The 27,198-nt window shown below is 37.0% G+C and overlaps 1 protein-coding gene across 7 annotated transcripts in view; it reads left to right on the top strand.

Annotated features, from left to right (window-relative positions):
• Uprt (uracil phosphoribosyltransferase homolog) overlaps positions 1 to 24,173 on the top strand; it is a 40,611-nt gene extending 16,438 nt beyond the window's left edge. For all 7 annotated transcript variants that reach the window (XM_029565684.1, XM_029565685.1, XM_029565686.1 and 4 more), the window contains 5 exons: positions 10,399 to 10,468; positions 11,532 to 11,594; positions 13,833 to 13,994; positions 15,262 to 15,360; positions 17,793 to 24,173. In XM_029565684.1, coding sequence (XP_029421544.1) covers positions 10,399 to 10,468; positions 11,532 to 11,594; positions 13,833 to 13,994; positions 15,262 to 15,360; positions 17,793 to 17,899 — 501 coding nt within the window. In that variant the 3' untranslated portion in view covers positions 17,900 to 24,173. The remainder of the gene's footprint in view (positions 1 to 10,398; positions 10,469 to 11,531; positions 11,595 to 13,832; positions 13,995 to 15,261; positions 15,361 to 17,792) is intronic.
• The last annotated feature ends 3,025 nt before the right edge of the window (positions 24,174 to 27,198 follow it).

Here is a 27,198-nt window from a genome sequence, read left to right as displayed (position 1 = left end):
CTGCAAGAGCAGTCAGTGCTCTTAACCACTGAACCATCACTCCAGCCCCTAGCTAGGCATTATTTATCTCTCTCATTGTCTAACACTTCCACCATGGTTTCCCCATTTAAAGTGCCCCCACTTTCCCCATTCCTCTCTTAGTAATACCCTCCTTCTATGGTCCCACCTGTCTTGAGGTCCTTATTCCCCTTTATCCCCAAGGTTCCTTGTATAACCCTTCCTCTCCCCTCCCATTAAAATAACCCCATTTTATCCATATCTACCTTAGTAACACCTGTTTCCTAATGCTCTTCTCTTTCAGGTTCTTTCTTTTCCTTTACCTCCTTCGTTCCTTTTATTATCCTAGTTCCTCCAGTTATGTCTGGATACATACTCACTTATAAGGATTTGGTGCTAGGATCCACATATGAGAGAAGAACATACATCATTTGTTTTTCTGAGTCTGTGTTACTTCACTTAATATAACTGTTTCTAGTTCCATCCATTTACCTGCAAATTTCATGATTTCATCTTTCTTTACTGCTGAGTAGAACTCCATTATATAAATGAACTATATTTTCATTATCCACTTGTCAGTTGACAGACATTAGGTTGCTTCATCTCTTAGCTATTGTGAAAAGAGCAGCAACAAACATGGATATACAAGTGTCTCTGTAATAGGATGCATTCTTTGGGTATATGCCAAGGAATGGTATAACTGGGTCAAATGGTAGGTTCATTTGTAGTTTTTAAGGGTTCTGCACACTGATTTCCATAGGGGTTGAACAAGTTTGCAATTCCACCAGCAGTGGATGATCATTCCACTTTCCTTGCATCCTCTCCAATATTTGGTATCATTTGTTCTCTTGATCTTAGCCAGTCTGACTGGAGTAAGATGAAATCTTAAAGTGGTGTTACTTTACAGTTCCCTAATTATTAATGATGCCGAACACCTTTTAAGATGCTTCTTAGCCATCTTTATTTCTTCTTTTAAGAATTCTATGTTCAGCTCCTTAGCCCATCTTTAAATTGGATTACTTCCTTTCTTGATTCATTGTTTTTTGAGTTCTTTATATATTCTGGATTTTAAACTTCTGTCAGATGTGTTGCTGGTGAAGATTTTTCTCTCATTCTGTGGGTTTTCTCACTTCCTTGGTTGCTTCTTTTGATGTACAGTATCATTTAGTTTAATGAGGTCCCATTTGTTGATTCTTGACCTTGTTCCCTGAGCAATTGTTGTCTTGTTTAGAAAGTCCTTTCCTACACATATATCTTGTAGGTTATTGCCAATGTTTTCTTCTAATAGGTTCAGAGTTTCTGGCTTCACATTAAGGTCTTTGATCCATTTGAAGTTGACTTTTGTGCAAGGTGAAAGATAGGGGTTTAGTTTCATTCTTCTACAGGTGGGAATCCAGTTTTGCCAGCACCATTTGCTGAACATGGTGTCTTTCCTCCAGTGAATGTTCTTGGCCCCTTTGTCAAATATCAGGTGGCTGAAATTGCATATACTCATATTTGGGTCTTCAGTTTTGTTCCATTGAGCTACAGGTCTATGTTTGTGCCAGTACCATGTTGTTTTTATGAGTATAGCTCTGTAATAGAGTTTAAAATCTGGTATAGTAATCCCCCAGCATTGCTCTTAATGCTCAGGGTTACTTTCGCTATCCAAGGTCTTTTTTGCTTCCATATGAATCTTAGGATAGTTTTTTCTAATTCTGTGAAAAATGTTGTGGGGATTTTGATTGGCATTGCATTGACTCTATAAATGGCTTTTGGTTGGATGGTCATTTTCACAATGATCCTAGCCAGTCTCATTTTTCTTGGTCCTTCCATCTTCTGGTGTTTTCTTCGCTTTCTTTTTTTTTTCTCTTTTAAAAAAAATTTTGTTGAGCTTTTCTAATTTCATACAATAGTTCTTTTTCATTTAAATTTTTACAAAAACTTAATTGAGAATTTCATACATGTATATAAGGTATTTTGATCAAATCCATGGGCACTCCCTCCCCTCCAGCATTACCCCCTCTGAAGGGGTAACCCTAAAATCTTTTAAGGATTAGATACAAGCTCCCAAATACTTTTGACATTTTTGGCCTTTGGAACAGAGTATGTTCCTAACAGGCCCAAGAACATTTTGACTTTTAGCCAAGAAACTCAAGAAACTGGCTACATTTCTTTGGGGTCTTTTTACCCTAACTGCCTAGCCAATTCTTACCTCCTAGTCTTATCATACCATCCTCTGAAGAGGTTACCCAAATTGCCAATACAGAATAGGGACGCTGACCACTCTGGCTTCTTCCATGCTGAACAGGGACACAGGGTAAGGCAATTGGAGTACCCCTTCAGTGGGTCTATCTAAAACACTCCCAAATTGCATGACTCTTGTCTCTAAGGGAAGAAGAAAGTCCTTGAATCATGAATAGGAGATGTGAAGGAGAAGTAAAGATAAGAGTAATCAGCATTACAAGTTCTAGACAGAGAGCTAGAAAAAAAGTCAGAACAGGGCAATTTTCAAATGTTCTTATGAGAGTCCATTGGAGTTTCTTGACAAGGGCTTCCAAAATCATCCCTCTATTGGGTTCCTCCTCATTTTTCTTTTGTCTTCCAAGGCTGGACTAGTTGGCTGGGAAGAGTGGCTGGATACTCAGGTGAGGGTCCAGTGACCCTGCTTGGGTCTCCTTTAATGAGTGAGCACAACCTTTAACAAGCCCACTTGTGACTATGTTTAGCAATCAGGCTCAGGTGAAGTCATGGTGATGGCAGTTATTTCATGCAGAAGGGACTGCCTAGAATTTCAAAGGATTTTCTGCTAGGAGCCACATGTGAGGGAGAACATACATTGTCTTTTTTTTTTTTTCTGAGTCTGTGTTACTTCACTTAGTATAACAGTTTCTAAATCCATCCATTTACCTGCAAATTTCATTATTTCATCTTTCTTTACTGCTGAACAGAACTCCATTGTGTAAATACACCACATTTTCGTTAACCACTCCTCAGTTGAGGGACACTTATGTTATTTCCATCTCTTAGCTATTGTGAAAAGAGCAGCAATAAACATGCTTGTACAAGTGTCTCTACAATAGGATGAGTCCTTTGGGTATATGCCAAGGAGTGATATAACCGGGTCATATGGTAGGTTCATTTTTAGGTTTCTAAGAGTTCTCCACACTGTTTTCCATAGAGGCTGCAATCCGACTAACAGTGAATGAGCATCCCCCTTTCTCTACATCCTTGCCAGCATTTGCTATCATTTGTTCCCTTGATCCTAGCCAGTCTGATTGGGGTAAGGTGATACCTTAGGGTGGTTTTAATTTGTATTTCCCTAATTACTAACGATGTTGAACACTTTTTGAGATGTTTCTTAGCTATCTTTATTTCTCACTTTTAGAACTCTCTGTTTAGATCTTTAGCCCATCTTTTAATTGGATCATTCGGTTTCTCGATTCTTTGTTTTTTGAGTTCTTTATATATATTCTGGATGTTAAACCTCTGTCAGATGTGTCACCGCTGAAGATTTTCTCCCATTCTGTGCGTTTTCTCTTCACTTTTTTGATTGTTTCTGTTGCTGCATGGAAGCTTTTTAGTTTAATGAGTTCCCACTTATTGATTGCTGACCTTAATTCCTTAATTCCTAAGCAACTTCTGTCTGATTTAGAAAGTCCTTTCCCTCACCTATATCCTGTAAGTTATTGCCAATATTTTCTTCTGAGAGTTTCAGGGTTTCCAGTTTCATATTGAAGTCTTTGATCCATTTGGAGTTGACTTTTGTGCAAGGTGAAAGATAAGGATCTAGTTTCATTCTTCTACAGGTGGAGATCCAGTTTTGCCAGCACCATTTGTTGAAGATTCTGTTTTTCCTCCATTGTGTGTTCTAGGCACCTTTGTCAAATATCAGGTGGCTGAAATTGCATGTACTGAGGTTTGGATCTTCAATGATGTTCCGTTGATGTATGTGTCTGTTTTTGTGCCAGTACCACGCTGTTTTTATGACTATGGCTCTGTAGTATACTTTGAGATCTAGTATAGTGATCCCTCCAGCATTGTTCTTTGTTCTCAGGGTTGCTTTGGCTGCCTGTGGTCTTTTGTTCCTCCATATGAATTTAAGGATGTATTTTTCTAATTCTGTTAAGTATGTCATGGGGATATTGATTGGGATTGCATTGAATCTATATATTGCTTTTGGTAGGATGGTCATTTTAACAATATTAATTCTTCCAATCCATGAACATGCGAGGTCCTTCCATCTCCTGGTGTCTTCCTCAATCTCTTTCATTAACGATTTAAAATTTTCATTGTAGAGATCTTTGATATCTTTGGTCATATTTATTCCAAGATATTTTAATTTTTTTGCAGCAAATGTGAATGGGAGCATTTGCCTGTATTCTTTCTCCAATTGTGTATTATTGGTGTATAGAAAGGGCACTGATTTTTGTAGACTGATTTTATAACTTGCCATTATACTGAAAGTGTTGATCAGTTCTATGAGTTTTATGGTGGAACTTTTGGGATCTCCCGTGTATTGTCTCAATCTCTTTCTTTAGAGATTTAAAATTTTCATTGCAGAGGTCTTTAATATCTTTGGTCAGGTTTATTCTGAGATATTTTATTTTATTTTATCTATTTATTTATTTGCAGCTATTGTGAAAGGGAGTGTATCCATGTACTCACTCTGTGATTGCTTGTTATTGGTTTATATAAAGAATACAGACTTTTGTAGATTAATTTTGTAGGCTTTTGTAGCCCAACCCTTTACTGAAAGTATTAATCATGTCTAGGAGTTTTCTGGTGCAGTTTTTGGCATCTCTTAGATATAATATCACATCGTCTGTAAATAGTGATAATTTGATCTCTTCCAATTATTACTCCTTTAATTTCCTTCTCTTGTCTTATTACTCTTGCAAGAGTTTTAAGCACTATGTTAAAAGGTGCGATAGTGGATAGCCTTATCTGGTTCCTGATTTTAATGGGAATGCTTCCAGTTTTTCTCCATTTACAATTATGTTGGCTGTGGGTTTGTTGTATATAGCTTTAATTTTGTTGAGGCATGTTCCCTCCAGTCAGATTTCTTCTAGGACTTTGAACATAAATGCATGTTGAATTTTGTCAAAGGCCTTCTCTGAATCTATTGAGATGACCATGTGGTTCTTGTCTTTGGGTCCATTTATGTGATTTATGACATTTATTGACTTATGTATATTGAACCATCCCTGCATCTCTGGAATAAAGTAGACTTGATCATGGTGCATGATCTTTTTGATGTGTGTCTGTATGTGGTTTGCAAGTATTTTGTTGAGAATTTTTGCATCTATGTTCATTAAGGATATGGGTCTGTAGTTCTCTGTTTTGGTTGTATCTTTCCCTGACTTTGGTATTAGAGTGATGCTGGCTTCATAGAAGGAATTTTGAAGTTCTCCCCCCGTTTCTATCTTTTTGAATAAATGAAGTATTATTAGATACAGATCTTCTTTAAATGTCTGGTAGAATTCTGCTGTAAATCCATCTGTTCCTGGGCTTTTTTTAGTCTGGAAGTTTTGTATTACTGTTTCAATTTCCTTATGTGTTATGGGTCTGTTTCAGCTCTTGATCTCTTCATGGTTTAGTTTTGATGATTCCCGTGCTTTTAGATACCTGTCCACATCTCTTAGATTTTCAAATTTAGTAGTGTATAGGTTATTAAAGTATTACCATATAATGTTCTGGATCTTTCTGGTGTCTGTTGTGATGTTTCCCCTTTCATCTCTGATTTTGTTGATTTGGAGGTGCTCTTTCTTTCTTTTGGGTAACTGGGCTAAGGGTTTGTCAATCTTGTTTATCTTTTCAAGGAACCAGTTCTTGGATTCATTGATTCTTTGTATTGTTTTCTTTTTTTCTATTTCATTAATTTCTGCTCTGATTTTTGTTATTTCTTCTCTTCTGCTGGGTTTTGGTTTCAGTTGTTGCTTTTCAAGTGAATTGAGTTGCAATGCTAAGTCATTTATTTGTGTTCTTTCTGACTTTTTGGTGTACGCATGTAAAACTATAAACTTCCTTCTTGGGACTGCTTTCAATGTGTCCCAGAGGTTTTGTTGTATTGTACTGTCCTTTTCATTTAGTTCCAGGAATACTTTTATTTATTTTTAATTTCTCCTTTGACCTATTCATCATACAGGAATGTGTTGTTTAATCTCCTTGTGTTCCTGTAGTTACTATGGTTTCTTCCGCTGCTGAGGTTTAGCTTTATTGCATTGTGGTCTGATAGAATGCATGGAATTATTTCAATCTTTTTGTGTTTGGTGAGGCTTGTTTTGTGCCCCAGTATGTGTTTGATTTTGGAGAAAGTTCCATGGGGTGCTGAACAGAAAATATATTCTTTGGTGCTTGGGTGGTATATTTGGTAGATGTCCATTTGATGTATGGTATCGTTTAATTCAGATGTCTCTCTGTTAATTCTCTGTCCTGTTAACCCATTTAATGGAGTCAATGGAGTGTTGAAGTCCCCTACTATTAATGAGTTGGGATTAATCTGGGTCTTCAAGTCCTGTACTACTGATTTATGAAGTTGGGTGCACCAGGGTTTGGTGAATATGTTTATGATTGTAATATCTTTTTGGCCAATTTTTCCTTTGATCAGAATGAAGTGGCCCTCTTTATCTCTTTTGATTAGCTTTAGTTTAAAGTCTATTTTGTCAGATATTAGAATTGCAACGTCTGCTTTTTCTTAGTACCATTTGCTTGGTGTATTTTTCCATCCTTTCACCTTAAAGTAGTGCCTTTCCTTGAAAGTGAGATGGGTTTCTTGCAGACAACAAAAAAGATGGGTTTTGTTTCTTAATCCATTCAACTTGTCTGTGTCTTTTGACTGAGGAGTGCAGTCCATTGATATTTAAGGTTATTAATGAAAAATGTGTATTGAATCCTGTCATTTTGATTTCTGTTTGCCTTCTTGGTATAACTGTGCATTTCCACAGTTATACCTTCAATATGTTTCTTTCTGTTACCCCTTGGGTATAGTTGTTCCTTTCTTCAGCTCTTTGCATTGCTTCAAGAACTCTCTGAAGTGCTAGTTTTGTGGACATGACTTCTTTCAGGCTATTTATATCATGGAGGATTTTTCTTTCCTCTTCAACTATAATAGGCATTTAGGCTGAGTATAGTAATCTGGCTTGGCATCTGTAGTCATTTAGAACTGGGAATACTTTGGTCCAGGCTCTCTGGCTTTCAGACTTTGCACTGAAAAGTCAGCTGTAATCCTGATGGGTTTTCCTTTATATGTGACTTCTTGTTTTACCTTTGCAGCTTTCAGTATTTTCTCTTTGTTCTGTATGTTTAGTGTTTTTACTATGATGCATTGTGGAGAGTTTCTTTTCTTGTCCTGTCTATTTGGTGTTCTATATGCTTCTTGTATTTATATCATGTCTTTCTTTAGTTTTGGGAAATTTTCGTCTACAATCCTGTTGAAGATCTGGTCCATACCATTAGCCTGAGATTCTTCTCTTTCTTCTATGCCTATGATGTGTAAGTTTGGTTTTTTTAGGGTGCCACACAATCCCTGTATGTTCCATTCTTGTGTTTTCTTGAATTTTTCATAATCTTTGCTTGAGTGGTCTAATTTTTCCACTTTATCCTCCAGTCTTTATATTCTTTTTTCCATTTCATTTATCCTTTTAGTGAGGCTTTCTCCTGTCATTTCTAATTGGCTTATGGAGTGTTTCACTTCCTTCGTCATTTCAACCTGAGTATTCCTCAATATTTCTAACTCTTTTCTGAATTCATTCAGAAGTTTATCCCTATCTTCTTTGATTTCTTTTTTCATGTGTTTTTAAAATTCACTGAATTCTTATATCATGTTTATAATTGTTCTTTAGAATTCCATGTCCTGTGTTATCTCCAGCGGGTTCTCATAATACTCCTCTGCAGGGTTGTTGCTACTTGGTGGGATATATTATTTGGGTTTCTCATGTTATTATTTTTTCACTGTGATTTTGACATGTGGGTTTCTTTGTAGTTTCTGATTCTTGTGTGAGATTCAAGCTTTCCTTTGTTGAGTTTAGGTCTGCTTCTTTTTGTACACTTTATGTGCCTTTGTGGTTTATTTGTTGAGCATGCCTTCAGGTTTATTTGTTGGTCTAGGCTTCAGGTTCTCTCTTTTGATTTTATATTGGAAGGGCCAGATGGCTGTTGTCGTGCTGTTTAGGAGTTCCCACAGAGGCCCAAGTTGGATGAGGATCAGATTTTCTAAGGCCTTCTCCTAAGGACTGGATCCCTCTAGTCAGCAGGCACAGTACAGTTTGGGAGGATCGCTAGGTAGAGGTAAGATTCAGGACTCTCTGGCAGTCAGGGAAGGAGGCTGGTCTCAGGACTTCAGAGCAAGTAGGGAAGGAGGCTGGTCTCAGGACTTCAGAGCAAGTAGGGAAGGAGGATGGTCTCAGGACTTCAGAGCAAGTAGGGAAGGAGGATGGTCTCAGGACTTCAGAGCAAGTAGGGAAGGAGGATGATCTCAGGAATCCAGGCAAGATGGGGGAAAGAACAGGCCCTGAGGGCTCTGGGGGATTATAGGGAGGAATTGGTTTGGTCTGGGTGCAAAGGATCAGAAAGCAGTGTGGTATCTGGGCCAAGAGGACAGTCTAGAGGTCCAGAGTGCCAAGAAAAGAAATGGGCCAGGGCCCATATTAGGAGGAGAGATGGGGTGGGGGAGGTGGGAGGGTGAACAAGGCTGTGGGAGTTAAGGCACCCCCCTGTTATTTTAAAAACATATTTAAAAATTTTATTCTTTGAGAATTTCATATGTGTATACAATGTTTTTTGATCATAACCGTCCCAAGACTCCCACCTCCAACTTCTCCTAGCCTTCCCCATTGTGCCCTCCCTCCCAACTTCATGTCCTTTTTCGTGTCCTTTTTTTCTATAACCTACTGAATCCAATTAGTGCTGCTTACATAGTCATGAGTATAGGGCTATCCATTGGGGCCCAGTCAACCTTCTAGGGATGATATTCCTGAAGAAAAGAAACTCTTCCTTTCCCAGAAGCCATCAACTGCCAATAGCTCCTCAGGTAGGGGAGGGCCTTGTGAGCCCCTCCCCCATCTCTTCTGGAATTTTGACTGGTTGATCTTGTGCCTGTCTGGTGCAGGCTGCTACAGCACCTATAAGTTCATGCATGCAACTGCTCTGTCATATCTGGGAAAACAGTTTCACAGAATCCTCCCCAGCCTCTGGTTCTTGTAGAGCCAGTAATTTCTGTCCCAGAGTGCAGGGGATGGAGTAAGAAACAAGAATCCTTTGAGGTGTGTTACTAGGGCGAGGGGATAGGAATTCTTCAAAGAAAGTAATTTTCTCTTAAGTAAACACAGAAGGTGGTGGCTAGAGGTGAGTATATCATTTCACACACAGTTCAAGAGGTTTCTGGGCCCACTCTGATTCTGCAAATGGACAAAGTAATGGGTCATTTACAATTGATCGCTTTAATGGCAGCTGGGTGTTGTGTTGTGATAACAGAGCATGAACCATGGTGTTTCTCCCTGCTGTTCCCGATTCTTAATCATTAACATAATATTGATTGAAGAAAATGTGCACTATAGGCTCAGCACTGTCTTTGTTATTATGGGCTCTGGTTGCTCATGGGAATACCATATCTGCCTTTGGGAGGCTGTTCCTAGTGGTTTTGAGTGATTCTTTCCTCTATAGTACATATTACAATTGTCACGAGACTCAAGACTTTCTTGTTAATTTTTTTCTACATTTGTGTGTTTGTGCTTGTATATGCCACCATACACATGTGTAGAGGTCAGAGTACAGTCGGTTCTCTCTTTTCACTATGTGGGTTTTAGAGATCAAACTCTGGCTGTCGTACTTGATGGCAAGCCCCCTTATCCACTAAGTCATCTAATAGGTCTTCAAAAGAGTTTACTAGAGAAGCCCCAGGGTATTCTACTGGATCTTCCTTTATACCCAGTAAGTTGGTTCAGCCCGTCTGTCCATTTTCTCATAAGAACTTTTAGACCTTATTTGCATTTTGGTGGACCTTTGTTAAAAAGAATCCAATTTAGAGATTTCAAAGGTACTAAGCAAGGCAGAGAAAGTCCCTCCAGATGGAGGACTTTTATTTTGGGACTTTCCAAAATAACTAGAAATTTATTACTGCCAAGGGTGCTTGCTACAACTCTTGTTGCTTGTTAAAGTTTTGTATCTCTCATTGCTTTGACTGGAGCCCTTTGGTGATGGTCATGTGCCTAATGGAGGTAGGAAACCTAGCTGCAAGCAGCCTGGCATTTGGATCTTTTCCTGCAGTTAGCACATGATAGAGACCCCCTTTCCTACCTCCAGAAGCCAAACCCTCACCTGTGTTCTACTGATTGCCTCCTTTTCACCTCCTGAGGCTAATAGCTAACAGCTAGCAGGGGATTCTCTGCAGACCCTCATCATATTCTTTCTTTGACTTTCTAGATTAGACTTGTTGTAGAAGAGGGATTGAATCAGCTGCCATATAAAGAATGCATGGTGACCACTCCGACAGGTAACCAGGGCTGTTACTCGCAAATTTTCCTCATAAAAATTCTGTTTTAGAGTGTGTGTGGGGGGATGGAAAGAAATCATTCTGCAGAAATCAGTATGAAAAATGAGAAGTTTAGGTATAGCCGTTTTTTAAAACACCTTTAAAAAACTCAGAGTTTTTTTTTTTTTTGTAAAGAAACCTATGTAGGTCACTTTTTGTTAATGGCTTGCTTGTCAATTCAAGTTAAAGGTTACTAAATATTCTTCAGCATGCAGGTGTTGCCTCTGATGGCAGCCCATTGGGACCAGAATTAAGAATTGCTGGCAGCTTATCTTCACCTCTGTGGGGAAGCCGCTGGTGCTAACAAATGCAGAAGGCTGGTTTGGCATAGAAACTGCAGGTTAAAAAAGGATGAGATGTGAAAAGAAAAGGAAACTAAAAATGATAAGACTTGGAGAAGGTGCTTTGTTCTAATAAAAATAGCCTATGATCCCTTTTTCAGGGATTTGAAATTCTGCTTTGGTTCTTTTGTAAATGATGGAAAACTATTCTATTCAAAAGACTTACTATGAAAAATTGAGGGATGAGGTTGTTGCATCATAATTGACACAATTCAAGATGAGACCAAGGTCTGCATAGCTTGATAACTACTTCAGTCTCTTTCCTCTGCTTTTAAGGCAGAATGGAGACTCATAAGAAGAGATGGAATGAGGAGGCTTTCTGCTTTGGCTCTCTGTGGGGCCCCAGTTTGAATTGATGGGGTTTATAGCATTTGCAGGCTGCAATGATTCTCCTTTGAATTCAACTTGAAGGCTGTGTATGTGAATATTGTGCTATAATAAGTCCTATTCCCACTTGATGAAATCCTCATCTCCCGATTATTCCCGCAGGTTTCTCAAGAGGAATTAAGAAATCGCTATGAAAAATCATGACATTATTTTCACAGGAAGCCTAAAGTGTTATGCAGTGTGTCTAGACAAGGGTTACTTTGTAGTCATGTGCTTTAAACCATAGGCACTTTGTAGAATATGCACAGTGCTCAATCATAAAAGATACATTTAAAAAAAATTTTATTTCCCAACAGGGCACAAGTATGAAGGAGTGAAATTTGAGAAAGGAAATTGTGGGGTCAGCATAATGAGAAGTGGTAGGTTTACATGTGTGTGATTTTTGTCTCTCCATGCATAGAAACGGTTCCTGCTCTCCAGGAGGGAGGTGGGCTGGTCTGTCATAATTGCAGCCTGCCTTTGCTTAAATCTCACCACCTGTGTTGCCTATCCTCATGGTGCCTTGAAGTCATGGCCTGTGTGCTGTTAAGTTTGGTGAATTTTAATTACAGAGTATCTTCCCTGGTGGCCTACTCCCATGAGCAAGACAGCTTTGAAAGAGATTCAAAGGAGGGTGGGAGGATAGGAGGATGGAAGGCTGATGTCTTTGGGAGAACGGTTTGCAGACTGAAGGATGTGGCATAAATTAATTTCTTCGTGAAGAACTTTTGAGTGCCTGGCTGGAGAAAATGTCTATTCTGTTATTATCTATGCTGCAGGGAGCTCTGCTAAAAGCTTCACTAAATGACTTGTTTAATATTTTTAATTTTATATTTGATGAGTATGTGATTATGTAGGCAAAAGCACCTAGCTGTCATTAGCTCTAGATATTTCCACTTGCTGGTCTTATAAATGGAGTATTGGAGTTTAATGAGAACTTAAACCTGTTACATGGAAATGATGAGTTCTCTTCAGCAAATTTCACTTGTTTTGCACAAGAGATAAAGCCCCACTTGTTTGCACTGGAAACAAATGGATTTTTAAAAATAACATTTACTTTTCTATGGCTCTAGTTGTACTTGTGAGCAATTTACTACTTCAATTAAAAAGAGAACTTTAGGCTCCTGTTTTTAAAGAAGAGGGCCCATAAGCAATAATAGCATTCTCAGGACAATGTTGTTCAACATTTAAAGTTGGTAAAGACAATGGATATGGTTTCTTCTGCTCAGCTCCTTTTCTGAGAGTATGAGCTTGGTCCTTGCACACATGGTTTGTACCAGATGACTTAGGGTGATGAAGGCAAACTTGGGAGGTTTGATTTTTGGTGGTTTTGATGATAAGGTTTGAATTCAGGTCTTTTTGTATGGTATACAAACACTATTGCTGTCAAGCTCCATTTCTAGCCATGACAGAGTTTTTTTTAAAGCCATAATAACCCCCCCGTTGTCTTTCATATACATATATTTGGAAGAAACTGGTTATATGTTTACACTAATGCTATAAAATTTCCTCTTAAATTGAAATGAAAAATTAAAAAATATCGATACCAACATTGGTAGAATTCTGATACAGTATAAAAACTCGAAGACTATATGAAGAATGATTGGCTTTTGGAAAACACTTCCTTAAAGGAATTCATACTCAAAAATAACCCTACATTTAGGGGCTAAGGAGGTGGCTCAGCAATGAAAACACCTGCTGTGCAAGTGTGAAGACTAGAATTCAGATTCCCAGAACCCACGTAAAAGCTGGTCAGGTGTGGCAGCTGTGCTCTGAAGGCAGAGACAGGATACTTGGAACAAGTTGCTAGCCACACTGTCTATATCAGGAAGCTCTGGGTTCAACTGAGACACCTTGCCTCAAAGAATATAGTGGGGAGCCACTGGCAAAGGGTCCCAAAGTCAACCTTAGGCCTCCAAAAGCTTGGTCAACATACATGCACCTATGCATACATGCACACCAATACACATACAAACATGCATACACACATAAACACACACCGCACACAGACACCTGCAAAAAAATGTAACTCTGTATTTATAATGGGGGTAGGGTTGGCTCTCCAGGGAAGGGAGAACAATATGCTCCTCTTTCACCGTTTGCAGCAAAACATTTGTCAGTGAAGTCATTTTTGAACTAAGCAATATCTCCCAGTTCCACCTTGATCTAAAAGGAGATCCCTTTGGTCTACAGCCTGCACTCTCCCATAAATTTTTTATATTTTTCTCAGATGAAAGTGATAAATTTAAGTGGTTTAAAGACTTCTTTAAAATAATAAGACTGAAAGCATCCCTGATACTGAAAAAGCTCAAGGAGCAGCACAGCCAAGCACTGTATTCCTGTAACCACAGAAGTTTGACAGCTGTACAACTTGTAAGCAAGCAGTAAGACTTGCTTATTGTAGTTCCACTGACCAGCCTTTTACCTGGTTTCATTGACCTACTACTAAGAACAAAATATGAGAATATCAGAAGGGAAAGCTGCTAGCTCCAGAAAGATGCTCCCTTCTCAGTAGTGTTCTTCAGCAGCAACAAACTCTCCTTTGGCCTCTTCTTGGATTGGCACTCTATCTGCTGCAACACTTTTGTCTCTAATTTGTTTTCATTTTCATCTTCAAGGTGAGGCAATGGAACAAGGTTTACGAGACTGCTGTCGATCCATACGAATTGGAAAGATCCTGATTCAGAGCGATGAGGAAACACAAAGAGCCAAAGTATACTATGCCAAGTTTCCCCCAGACATTTATCGTAGAAAAGTCCTTCTGATGTATCCAATTCTCAGTGAGTGGCTTCAGTTTGATTCATAATTTTTTGTTAGAGTTAAAATTCAAGTTCGTACCTACTTCCTACACACCCTTATGTAAAAGGCAAAAACAGTTTCTAAATGTGTTTTTCTCAGTTGGATTTGGAGTTGCCCTGGGCAGTTCACCGGGATATTTTCATTGCATAATAAGGGAATATACATTAGTCAAACTTTATTAGCTCCAAAGAATATCTGTCTTGAAATGAACACATTGAAGCAAAGGACTTAATGAGGCAAAATATATAGAACACAGAAAATACATTGAAACATGTTCTCTCTCTGGTTTAATGAGTATGACAACGATTTTCTCAAGGTTTTGTCCTCTTTACAGGTAATTTTTTCCTGCTCTTTTGTTCTCATTCCCAAGCTTTCTCAGATCATAATGATTTCCCAGGAAGGTGAAGGGAGAAACATGTTAAATTTGTTATCTCAAACAACAAATGAGTTTAGGACTTGTACATTTGTTACCTGTTTATGTTGTGTCCATTATTAAAAATAACATTGATAGAAGACAAACATCTTCAAATGAAGCTTTGACTATTGTTATCTTCAGCTAAAATTACTATATTGTCCTTACTTCAAAACCTTTTTTTTAAATTTCTTTATTTTTATTTATTTATTTTTGTCTTTTTTAAACATTTTTTTTTACAATTAAAGTTACAGTTTTAACAATATGCAAAATATTACAGTAATTCAGATTTTTTGGCATAATGATTACAGATTTGATAAATACATTTTATATCTCATAATAGCGATGAGGATTATACAGAAGCTGTTAAAACAATTATAAGAATAAATTCAATTGTCACTTAAGTATCTAAAGCTATTTTCCTTTGCGTTCTTCCAGAATGATTTGTTCTTATTCTTTACCTTAATTTGAGGGACTTCAAGAAGATACTTTTTTTTCATACAGAAGAATTCATTCCAAAGCAATTGACATTGAGACGTTTTCACATGCATTTCTAATCTCTATATACATGACTATCACTGGTCACAGTCGCGCACCTTCTGAGCTCCTCGGCATCTGAGCATGAATACAAACTCGTCAGATAGACAGCCTTCCTCTCCCACTAGAGGCTCCATACTCTGCCATCCCTGTCACTGTCCACTGTGTTGTCAGCACCCTCATCCATTCCCCCCTGTCTGCCCTTCTGGTAAATCTAGTCAGCCAGAGGTCCCTGTTCCAGGACGGTTTTAATATAAATGTTAATATTGTGAATGTGTTTGGTTGCCTTTTGATTTTAGGTACTGGAAATACTGTAATTGAAGCTGTAAAGGTTCTTATTGAACATGGAGTTCAACCCAGTGTTATTATCCTCCTCAGTCTCTTCTCTACTCCTCACGGTGAGTTTCACATGAGGCCATAACTGAATATCCAGATAGTCATGGCATGAGTAAGTATGTATCTCTCTAGTCTCTTGTTCTGAGGAAAAGTATAGTTGTGTGTCCATATTAAGCTTAAAACTAGTTTGGGTAGTTATGTCTTGTGTTTGTTATCTCTAAGCTCAGTAATACTATATCAACAATTTTCGAGACAAGATTATACATACACACTGGCCTTAAAGTCCTATACTCAGTTGATCCTCTTGTTGTATTCTCCCTAGCAGCTGAGACTACAGACTCATACTAGCATGTATAGCTTAATTTACACCATTCTGATGTTTCACTTCAAAGGAAGAAGTATGAATTAACTCCATTGAAAGTAATTTCAATTGTTTTCCCAGTGACCCTGTTTGAGCCTGCAAATGACTAAAAGGTCCTAATTTTCAATTGTTTCCCACCTGAGCCTAAGGACAACTCCCCAATAGCAAGAAACTTGTCATCTGCTGAAGTAATCTTTGGAGTATGAAGTAAAGATCAGAGGGTTTTTTTTTGAGTTAGACTTATATATTAAGGAAACATGAGAAAAATGTATATTCTACATTTCTTACAAGAGATATACCTAAATTAAAATTCTGGCCTTCTTACCAAATGATCTAGGACAAATAGGATTGCATGCTAAGGAAATAATCATAGAGGCATGTAGGAATGTAGAATGTTCAGTATAGAGTCATTTAGTATAAGAAAAAAAATCTAAAAGTATATAAATGATGGTTGGGAATGGTAACACATTTCTGCAATTCTGGGTTAGGAGGCAGAGACAAGAGGATTATTGCAAGTTCAAGGCCAGACTATTCTACATACAGAGCCAAACTATTTAGGAAGATTATGTCTCCGAGACAGAAAATAGGACTAGAGAGATGGCTCAGCAGATAAAAGCACTGGATGCTCTTGTAGAGGACCCAGTTCGGTTCCCATCACTTACATGACAGCTAACAGTCATCTGTAACTCCAATTCCAGGGGATCTTCTGGTCTCCTCTCTTCTTCTGGTCTCCATGGGAATGGCATGATGGGTGCACTTACATACATGCAGGCAAAACACCCCACAAAAAAACAAAAACCAATAAAGCAAGTATATAAATGACTAATAAGAAAATAGGAAAGTAAATAAATAATATCATATTTAGATTATATAATATATAACTTATAAATGGTGATTTTGAAAAATATTTAGCATCATAAAAATGTAGATGGTAAGTGAAAAAGCAGCATAATAACAGTACTAAATATTGTGAAATGTTATTAACAAATTTACAGATGACTGATGCAAATTATGACTATTTTAACTACCCAAGGACGACTTGGCTTTAACATAAAACCAAATAAAATTCTCCTCAACATGAGGAGTTCAGAAGGTACACAGTACTATTTCAATTAGTGGTTATTGTAGGGTGATATTTTAAGACTTTCATTTCATTTTTAAGGGCTTATTTTTTGGAGAATGTTCTAAGTGTTGTACAATGAATTAATTCTTGCTTCATAATTGAAAGTGAAATAGATAGCTTCTCTAGTTAGGATGTTCCCTCATTTCCAAGTGCTCTAAATTTCAGGCAACCCTGAAGAAGCCACAGGGTACCTATTTAGGAAGGCTGATTTTCAGTAGGCTGTTGTATGGAATTGTGGCATGTTTGATTACTTTGTTCTTTTGTAACCAACATGCACCTGTAATTCAAACACTGGTGGTGACAAAGGGTGATTTGCTTGATTGTCCTTTGTATAAAACACTGATGACATTGAAAACATTAACATAATTCAGTAATTATCCACCTTTGGGAATAGAAAAGTGATATCTTTAGTTCTAATTATATTCATTAAAATAGTGTACTGTTGTTTGGCATTATAGCTGGAAAATCCACACTCTGTGGCAGCTTTCTTGTGATTTTTAGTTTGGAGTCTCAGCCATCTTTATTCCCTGCCCCTAAAGTTTGAGTCTTTACTTCTAAAAAAAACTGTCTTTCTCTGACACATCAAAGAAATATTTGCACTTGTTTCGCAGCGTTTCAGTGGGGGAAACCATCATTTAATGTGATTTTCCTTTTAGGAAGTACCATATATACGTGATTCTAATCACCTTTCATGGAAAAAGTAAGAGACCCTTCAGGATAAAAGTTGCTATAACTGAATAACTATTTTTCAGATCTTGGCTATAAAATGCTCTGATTCTAAGACCCTATGAATGTGAGGGTGGGAGTGTAGTCTGAACTATCAACAAGCTTTTCAGATCCCAGACATCATATAAACAGAGATTAACTATGTCTGGCTAGGTATCCAAGGAATACTGTTCTGTTGTCTGTCAGTATTAGGTTTGGTGACAATGAGTATAAATTCTTGAATTTAAACTACTGTTACCAAAAATCTTGCAGTAATAACATTTTAATTTTTTTGTCTTTTGAAGGTGCCAAATCAATCATTCAGGAATTTCCAGAGATCACAATTCTGACTACTGAAGTCCATCCTGTTGCACCTACACATTTTGGGCAGAAATACTTCGGAACAGATTAAGTTATTGAACAAAAATGAAATATTTTGTGTAGTATTATGGTTATGAGTGGGTTTTGTATTTGCTTTACTAATTTGCTTGAGAAATGGTGTAGAAAAATACTTTAAATAATGCCTTTAAGCACATATAGCAAAAAGAAAATATTTGAGATATTCATTTTATTTCATTGTTTTTTAACAGTTGGTACCAAATTCAATAATGAAGCACATTCACAATGCTTAGAAAAGATGGAAATTTTAATCATATGCTGATGGAAATTACTGAACCCTCACTGCATTCATGAAAACTGTCTAATTTGTGATCCTCTTAGTTTGGAGATTGCTTGTGGCCACAAATAAAACCCAAATGAGAGAAATGAGAGTTAGTTCTTTGGCCCATTGTAGCCTACATTTTGTTAATTATGCTTTTAGGTTTAGGGAAGTTTCCTGTATGTGGCTGTACACACTCCCTCTACTCTGTACTTCCTTGGTACTATTTTTGCTGATACCCTGGAGATGAGAGAACAAGGATACATCCTTGCATTTTACATTTCCATTAATGTTCTCACTTAATTGGCAGACACAGGATGCCTTGTTAACTCTTCAGCTAGGCCACTGTGTTCCTCATGGCTCATTTTCCAAACTGTGTATTGAGAATAGCTGCCTACCAAGCTGTAGTATAGTGAGAAAGAAGTTAGAGCATTTTCAGTAACTGAATCTGTAACATTAGTTTGCAGAGACTGAACCAGGGATGTCTGGCATGGACAAAGGAGAATGAAATACTGTCAATGGCATTGGTTCTCTTAAAAGGAATTGGTGGTGGTTTTCCTGAGGTGTGGGGAAAAGGGGAGTTTCTGCTGCGTTTCATGGCCAATAAAGGAACCAAAATGGTTCTTTTTAACCAAGTTGTTTCTATTGGAGTCTTTTGATTTGGAACTTAGTTATTTTGCATGTTTTACAACTATGGACATGTTAAAGTAGAGAAAACCCAACGTTCTTTAAAATATATATAAGGTTTATATGTGCTCATGCATAAACTTCTGAAAAGGAGAGAACCATCTTAGAAATCATTCATTGTGCTTCTAAAATGTGCATATAAAATCCTGGTCTGATTATACATTGATATTAAAATCTTTTAACTGTGCTGACTGGATGATTATGTGATTAATCACCCTGTCATAGCCCCACAAACAGCTGTTGTAGGCCTCTGTTCAAAAACATAAGAAACAACAGAAGACAGTATCTTGGAAAGAGCTAAAGCTGAAAAGATTAGCAAGGGTCGGGGGCAGAAAGAAACTTGGAATAGATGGATCAGATTTGATCTTATGATTCTAGAATAGTAGAAAGAGGTTACTCTACTTTTACTTTATTTTTGAAGACTGTCATATAATAAAATAAAATGAATAAATAGTTCATGCAATATAGTTCTTCCATGGAAAAATGTTGCCTTCAAGTTGTTATTGAAATGCTTTTTTAAAAAAATTGTGACAAGGACTCACTGACTGGCCTCAAACTCGCTATGTAGACCAGGCTGGCTTCGAACTCACAGAGCTCTACCTGTCTTTGTCTCCCAAATGCTGGTATTAAAAGTGTGTGTTATCACACCAAGCTGAAATTCTTATATTTGTTAGTCAGATATTTTAATGCAATGTGGATTTTTACTACTTGACAAGCAGAAACTATAAATGAAGTTTCTTAAAGCAAATTCTTTTATCCTCTGTCCCAGGAAAGATGTGAGCCAGAAAAATTTAGAGACCAGATCCATTGAGATTGTTGTATTGAATTAGTTGGAAAGATGATGTGTACTAAGCTGGGGGTAGTAGTTCATACCTGCACCCCCAGCACTCAGGAGGATGAGCCAGGAGAATTGAAAATTTAAGGCCAGCTTGAGTAACTGAGCCAGATGCTGTCTCAAAAAAACAAAACGATGTGCCGACTACTGTAAGAGTTGCTGCTTCTGAAATGGTGCTTATGTTTGGGCTTCCGTATTTTGTTTCCCTTTCCAGGAATAAGATAATTTCATATTCAAGTGAAGATACAAAGCAATATTTCATGAAAATTCTTTTTTTTATATAGGGTCTCCTGTAGTCCAGGCTTGAACTTGTTCTGTTGTCTGACTTTGAACTCTTGATCTTCCTGCCTCCATTGAGTGTTGCGATTACAAGCTTGCACTCATATGCCCATCTTAAACAAATTCTTTTCATACGTCATTAACCATTTAGATTCAATGTGTCTTTGTCCCTTTCATCAATGAACATGAATGAAAACTGACTGCATTTGATTCCTACATGAAGAGCCTAGCATAAACAGTAGTGATTATTTAAAGAGGTCATATTCTCCACAGATACTTGCACCCTACACTACTGCAGATATAACTCTATCCTCTGAATTTTGGAATGTTTTAGGAAACACATTCTTAGTTTCAGGGTTAATCACTTGAAAGAGTCTTTATTTTTAAAGTCAACATAAGATTAACAGACTATTTAAACTAAGATTGACTTTACTGACATGAACTTAAAAGCAGTATAAACTGCATAGATTCCTTTTTGAAGAATAAACCCTAGAACAACGAAAATGACACTCAGATGGCAAATGTGGATGATTCTCAAAATTTGATGCTCATCAGAATCTTTCTTTGGCCTTTGAAATTATTTTAAGTAAAACATTTTTACAGTGGAATTTTTGCTAAGGATCAAAGGGAAAATCTTATAAACCTTGGCAATGTAAAAGCAGAATTAGAACTAACAGGTAAAGATTAAATGGAAGAAATACTAGTGTATTGATTTGTTTTCAAATACCTAATCCAGTTGAAACTTTGAGCATTTGGGAGGAGGGGGGGAGGAAATGGTTTATTTGGTTTACAGTTCACAGTCTATTATCAAAGGAACTCAGGGCAGGAATCTAGAGCACAGACCATGGAGGTATGTTGTTTACTGGCTTGCTCCTCTGGTTCATACTCATCAGAATCTCTTAGAGGGCTACAAATTACTGGGCTACACCCGTAGAGTTTCTGATTCAATGTCTTGATTTCAGACATTATTTTTTTATAATATAAACAACTAATGATACAAAATTTCCCATAAATATATCTTCATTTTCACTCAGGTAAAAGTATTTTCCCCCTTTTTTATTTCTTCAACTAAGGGTCATTTAAAAGTGTCAGCTAATTGCAACTATTTATAGCAATTTCCATATTTCTCTTTGATATTGTTTCCTAACTTAATTCCATTATGGTCAGAAAATATAGTTTCTATGATTTGCATCATTTTAAAATTTGTTGAAAATTTTAGCACAAGATTTAGTCCATAAGTTATCATTTGGTAAATCTTCCATGTATATTTGGACAGTATGCATGCCCTGTATTATTTGCTGGAACATTCTGAAAATGTCAGGTTAAGTTTCTTGATAGTGTTGTTCAAGTCTTCTATTTCTTGACTGATTTTTTTTCTCTACTTGTTCTATCAAATATTGGGAGAAGGATTTTGAAATCTCAGAGTAACATTTTCTATTTGTTCTCCTTTCATTTCTATGAAGTTTTGTTTAATGTATCTGGAGCTCTCTTTTTAGGAGCATAAACTGTTAGGATTGTTATATTGTCTTCATGATATGACCATTTGGATAAATATTCCATTTTAATCTTGTTAATAACCTTCATTCTTTTTTTCTGTTTTTTTTTGTTGTTGTTTTTTTGAGACAGGGTCTCCCTGTAGCCACAGCCAGCCTAGAACTCACTATGGAAACCTAGATCTCATACAGATCTGCCTGCCCCTGCCACCGGAGTGCAAGGATTAAAGGTGTGTGCTGCCATACCTGATTTAATCCTTATTCTTAAATCTACTTTAGCTAATAATGATAATATTAGTATTACAGCTTTCTTTTGACAAGCTTTACTTTTAACATACTTGTCTGAGTTTCTTGTAGCCAACTTTGAATTGTGTTTTACATTTTAAAAATCCAATTTGACACTGTCTGTCTTTTGTCGGGATGCTTATATCATTTTCATGTAGTTATTGACATGATTGGTTTTTAGATCCATCATCTTGCCATTTGTCTTCTATTCTTTACTCAGTTTTTTTCTTATTTTCTGTTGTCTGTTGGACTAATATTTATAATTCTATTTTATCTCTTGATGACCTTTTGAGTCAACTCTTTCTAGTACAGTCCACTTTCCTGGATCTTGGCTAGGAAAACATTTAGTATAGCACTGACACAACATAAATTATGGTAATAATAGCAAGATTATATCCAACATATAGAGGATTCATTACAAAATATGAGTAGACTTGAAGGAGCAATTAATCCATTCTATAAATCCTTGATATACATTTCAATATTTTAATATTAATCTGATTGATTTGTCTACCATTATTTGTACTCTATGATAAGCTTAGGTTAAGCTGTTTGTCACGTTAATGGTTTAACTACACCTAACTTTTCCTTAAACCAGCCATTTTCGTTGATACTACATCGTGGAGAAACTTTAATTGAATTATTCAATACATACAATGATCAATATCCGCATTTTGTTCCTTATTTAAGGAACTTAAATCTTACCAGCGATGTTTACCTTCTATATCAATAGGGGTTATAGTTTTTTTTTCACTAGTCAATAAGATATTATACCTTCCCTATGTAATTGACCCTTGACCACATGCCAGATGTTCTTAAGGAAAGGTGATGTCACAATCAAGCAGGATCTATATCCAGGTTCCAAGTCAGTGTATTAGTTTACTTTAACTATTGTAACAAAATACTAGAGTAGGTGATTTTAACAACAGAAATTGTAGTTTCTAGAGGCTTCAAGTCCAAGATCAAAGTGTTGGTAGGTTTATGTTTTTCAGAGACCTCTCTCTCTCTTTGATTTGACTTTGCATTAGCTTTTCCTGCATGTATGTCCTTGGTGTCTCTTTGTATGTTTAAATTTTTTGTTTTTATAACAGTGGTAATTTTGTATTAGGGCCAATTTAATGGCTTCATTTTAACCAAATCACTTCCTTAGAAGCCCTACCTTCAAATGTAGTCATATTCTGAAATTGGGGTTTAGAACTTCAAGATGGACTTGGGGTGTACAAAATTCAGCCTAAAACACATATAGACAAAGCTAGTCATCTTTGTCCAGTCATAGATTTTACTGCGACTTGTTTTCATTATGTATTATGTGGTAGGGCCTGTTTCTTATGGCAAATTGAAGGCTGTAATTTAGAATTGTTTCTCCTTCTACTGTGTTATCAGATACAACTTACCTTCCTCTCATCTTGTGGTGAGGGCAGGCAATGCATATTAATATAAGTTCTTACCTCTAGAGAACTTGTAAGTTCGGAGGTTCATAGGAATTCCAAAAGTGCTGATGTGTCATTGCTTATTGTCAAGGGCTATTACCTCATTTCCAGGACAGACTCCATCTGTTTTAAATTGGTGTAATAACCCTATTTTGTTATGAAACAAGCCTTTGACCTACCCTGAATCCTAATACTGTCAAGCTTTATTCAGTGAATCTGCCTAGCCCAGTTTGCTAAAGTCTTACTATTTTTCCAGACGGATTCCTTTTCTTTTCCTTTCTTCTGGAAGAGTATCCCTCCTATCTGGTCTAACCTACTGGTCTAATCTTCTGAATGCCATTCATTAAAAGGAAATCCAATTTGATCTAGCAATCACACTACTGGGTACAAAGGAAATGAAATTACCATGCTGAAGAGACATCTATACTCCCATATTCACTGAAGCAGTATTCATACCAGCTAAGAAAGAGAAACAGCCAAAATGCCCATCAAGTGATGAATGAATAAAGAAAACATGGTACATAGATACAGTGGAATACTATTCAGTCACACAAAGGCATGAAGTTCTATAATTTCTGACAAAAATGAATGGAACTAGAAATTATATTGAATGAATAAAATAAGCCAACCACAGATAAATAAGAACTGTATGCTTTTACTCATGTGGAATCTGGTAAAAAAAAAAGTAGTGTGCTTGTTACTAGAGAAGGGATGGCAAAATAAGGAAAGGCTGAACAATGGGTACTTATATAGAAAAAGTTCTGGTGTGTTATTTATTACATAGTATGGTGTCTGTAGCTCGTCATAATATACTGTACATGAGAAAAACTAGAAAAAAGTATTTTATAAGTTTTTACCATAAAGAAACAATAAATGTTTGAGGAAATAGATAAATCCAACCTTATTTAAATGCTACATAATGTGTACATGTACTGAGACATCACATGGTAACCCATTAATATGTACAAATTTTGGTTTTATGAATCAATTAAAATAAATTTAAATTGATGAAAAAGGTATATCTGTTTATCTTTCTGGGATTTTTTTGGTAGGGGTAGGGATAAAGTCTCACTTTGCAGCCCAGGCTACCCTGTCTCTCCTTATGTAGCTCAGGATGACCTCAAACTCATAGGAGTCCTCCTGCCTGAGTCTCCCTCGTGCTAGGATTACTGATATGAGCTACCACACCTAGCCGTTTGCTTTTGTCCTTGGATGCTTAAAATAGTACCTGTTTCTCATACAGTCCTCTTCTATTATGTGGACCAATGTTTAATCCATCAAGCATGTTGCCACTGTGTACTAATTGCCTTAGTACAATTAGAAAACATGTTTTGTATTCACAGATATTGGGTCTCCTTACTAAGATTATGTAGATGGTAGTTATGCTTCATTATAATTTATTCTGCATATGCCAAAAAAGCCTCCCCTAACCTTGTATCAAGGTAGTTATTTTCCATAGGAATTTGAGTCTGGCGGTAATGCCTTCTACCTCAGTCTTATTAGGAACCCATTCTCTCTGTTTTTTAAAAAGATTATTTTGTTTTTAATTGTGCGTGTGTGTGTCTGTCTGTCTGTCTCTGTGTGCCTGTGTGTGTCTGTGTACATGAGAGCCTGTGGAGGCCAGAAGAGGGTATCTGATCCCCTGTAGCCAGAGTTACAGGCAATTGTGAGCTGCCCAATGTGAGTACTGGAAATTGAACTCGCAGCCTCTGCAAAGTCTGTATATGCTCTTAAACACAGAGACATCTCTCCAACCCCCAACTCTATTTTATTTAATCATTTTATGCCTACAGAAGCAAGGATGGTTTGTATTTATACTCAGCACATTTTGACATCATGGGCAGCTATATTGGTGATAGCTAAGAATCTTTCTTAGTGTTTGGTGAACGAAGTTTATAGTTACTCAGTGCTCAGTGTGTCAGTTGTATATTACATGGTTTGATGATTAGGCAGTGAGTAATTCCCAGAAGTTTTCTTCAAATAATAACCTCTGTAGTAGATTTTTCTAGCAGAATCTAGAAATAAGGTTTTTGAGGTTCTAGGGATGATGTCCAGAGGCTCACACATGCTAGGCAAGTGACCTACTACTGTGCTATGTCCCCAGCCCAGTAACATGCATTTGAAGACTAAAAGCATACTGGCTTGTTACTAAGGCTCCATCATAGCTGTTAAAGTTTGAATTTGAAATGTACTTAATTTTGAAATGCACAATTTCAAAAATTAAATTTTCAAAAAGAATATGCTACTGTATGTTGTGCACCCCCCATATCCCTCACCCTGCCTTTTCTCACCCATCTCCTTGCTATTTCCCCTTTGTTTTCCTCGAGACTCCCACTTCTCCTTTCATGTCATATATACATGATTTTACAGGCTTGTGTTTTGAATGCTTGTTCCCCATGTCAATGGTGCTTTTTGAGAGACTGGAACCTTGAGGAGGTGGGCTAGCTAGTGATAATAGGTCACTAGGGGCAGGCCTTTGAAGGTTATGTATAGTTCAGCTCCTAGTTCAGCTGCTCCCTACTTCTTGGTCAGCTGTGATATTACATGTGGAGCCTCCGCCACACACTCCTGTAGCCATGAACTCTGCCATGCCTTCATCATCATCATGAATTGCTAAGGATTGAACCCAGGACTTTGCCACATAGTAAGTTACTGGTCTCACTGAGCTGCATCCCAAGCCCTATAACCGATTTTAACCTAAATATTTTCACCTTAGGAAGGAATGTCAGATTCATTGACAGTGTTGGCCCACATTGATAGCAGCAGTATGAGTCTAGTAAGTGCTTTCCTTTCAGTCCATATTCAGCGGCACAGAGCTGCATAGATATAGAAGCATTGTGCTGTCTTTGTAATACAGCTACATTCATTGTTACTTCCAATATTGCAAGATAGGGTGAAATTATTCATTCCATTAAGCTCTTAGAAATTCTGGCAAAAAAGTTACTGGCATAAATTATAATAGTTTTCTCTTTATACCCAAGGGGTGAATTGCAAGAGTGCTAGTGGATGCTTGACAACTTGGATAATACCAAATCACAAATTCAATTATTTTTTTTCTATCTTAGCCAAGCACTTGTCATGCTGTTCTCGTAATTTTTGTAGTTTGAGGTGTCATAGCAAAACTAACACAAATTTCTCCTTCACAATTTTCATGGGTAGATGACTCATTCTTACCATAGATCTTAGCAACCTGAAATAGCTTTTTTGTTTTGTTTTTGTTGTTTCCTTAAGTCCAGAACTTTCTCCTCTTCACTTAAAGGACATACTTTATGGCTTCTCTTCGGCATATCCAAATTGCAAGTATCACTACTCTCTAGTACTTTGGGACCATTATTAAGCACAATAAGGGTTAATCACAAATAAGTACTATGATATTGAAATATTTGATCTGATAATGGAAATGATTACTGAGTAAATGATACTAAATATGTGGCTAGTATATATCCATTTAAAAATCTTTACTTAAAAATATTTTATTATTTTTATTTTATGTGTATGGGCGTATTGCCTGCATGTGTGTAAGAGCACCCGTGTCGTACAATGTCTGTGGAGGTCAGAAGAAGAGGTCAGAGTCCCTGGAACTGGAGTTATGGATGGTTGTTAGCTGCCACGTGGGTGCTGGAAGCTGAACCCCAGTCCTCTTCAACAGCAGCCAGTACTCTTAACTGCTGAACCATCTCTCTAGCCCCAAGTATTTACCTGTTTTAGCAGTGTTATATGGTTTTTCAGGGTATAAGCTTGATCTCTCCTTAGTTAAATTTATTTCTAACTATTGATAAGTTTTATGGTATTATAAATGGACTTTTTCTTAACTTTTGGATTGCACATTGCTAGTATATACAAATATCAGTGATTTTGTGTGTTGATCTTAGACCTTGCAATTTTCCTGAGATAATTTATGAATTTCATTAGGATTTTTCTGTAGAAAAGGTCATGACATCAATGTACAGAGATCTTTTTATGTCTTCCTTTCTAATTTGGCTGACTTCTTTTTTTTTTTGCTAAAATTGGGCCTAGAACCATTCCTTTTAGATGCTTGTCTTG

The sequence above is a fragment of the Nannospalax galili genome, unplaced genomic scaffold (genome assembly GCF_000622305.1).
Source record: "Nannospalax galili isolate Female #2095 unplaced genomic scaffold, S.galili_v1.0 scaffold238, whole genome shotgun sequence".
Lineage (NCBI taxonomy): Eukaryota > Metazoa > Chordata > Mammalia > Rodentia > Spalacidae > Nannospalax > Nannospalax galili.
The sequence above is the reverse complement of the archived record's forward strand: the minus strand, read 5'-3'. Positions and strand labels throughout refer to the sequence as shown.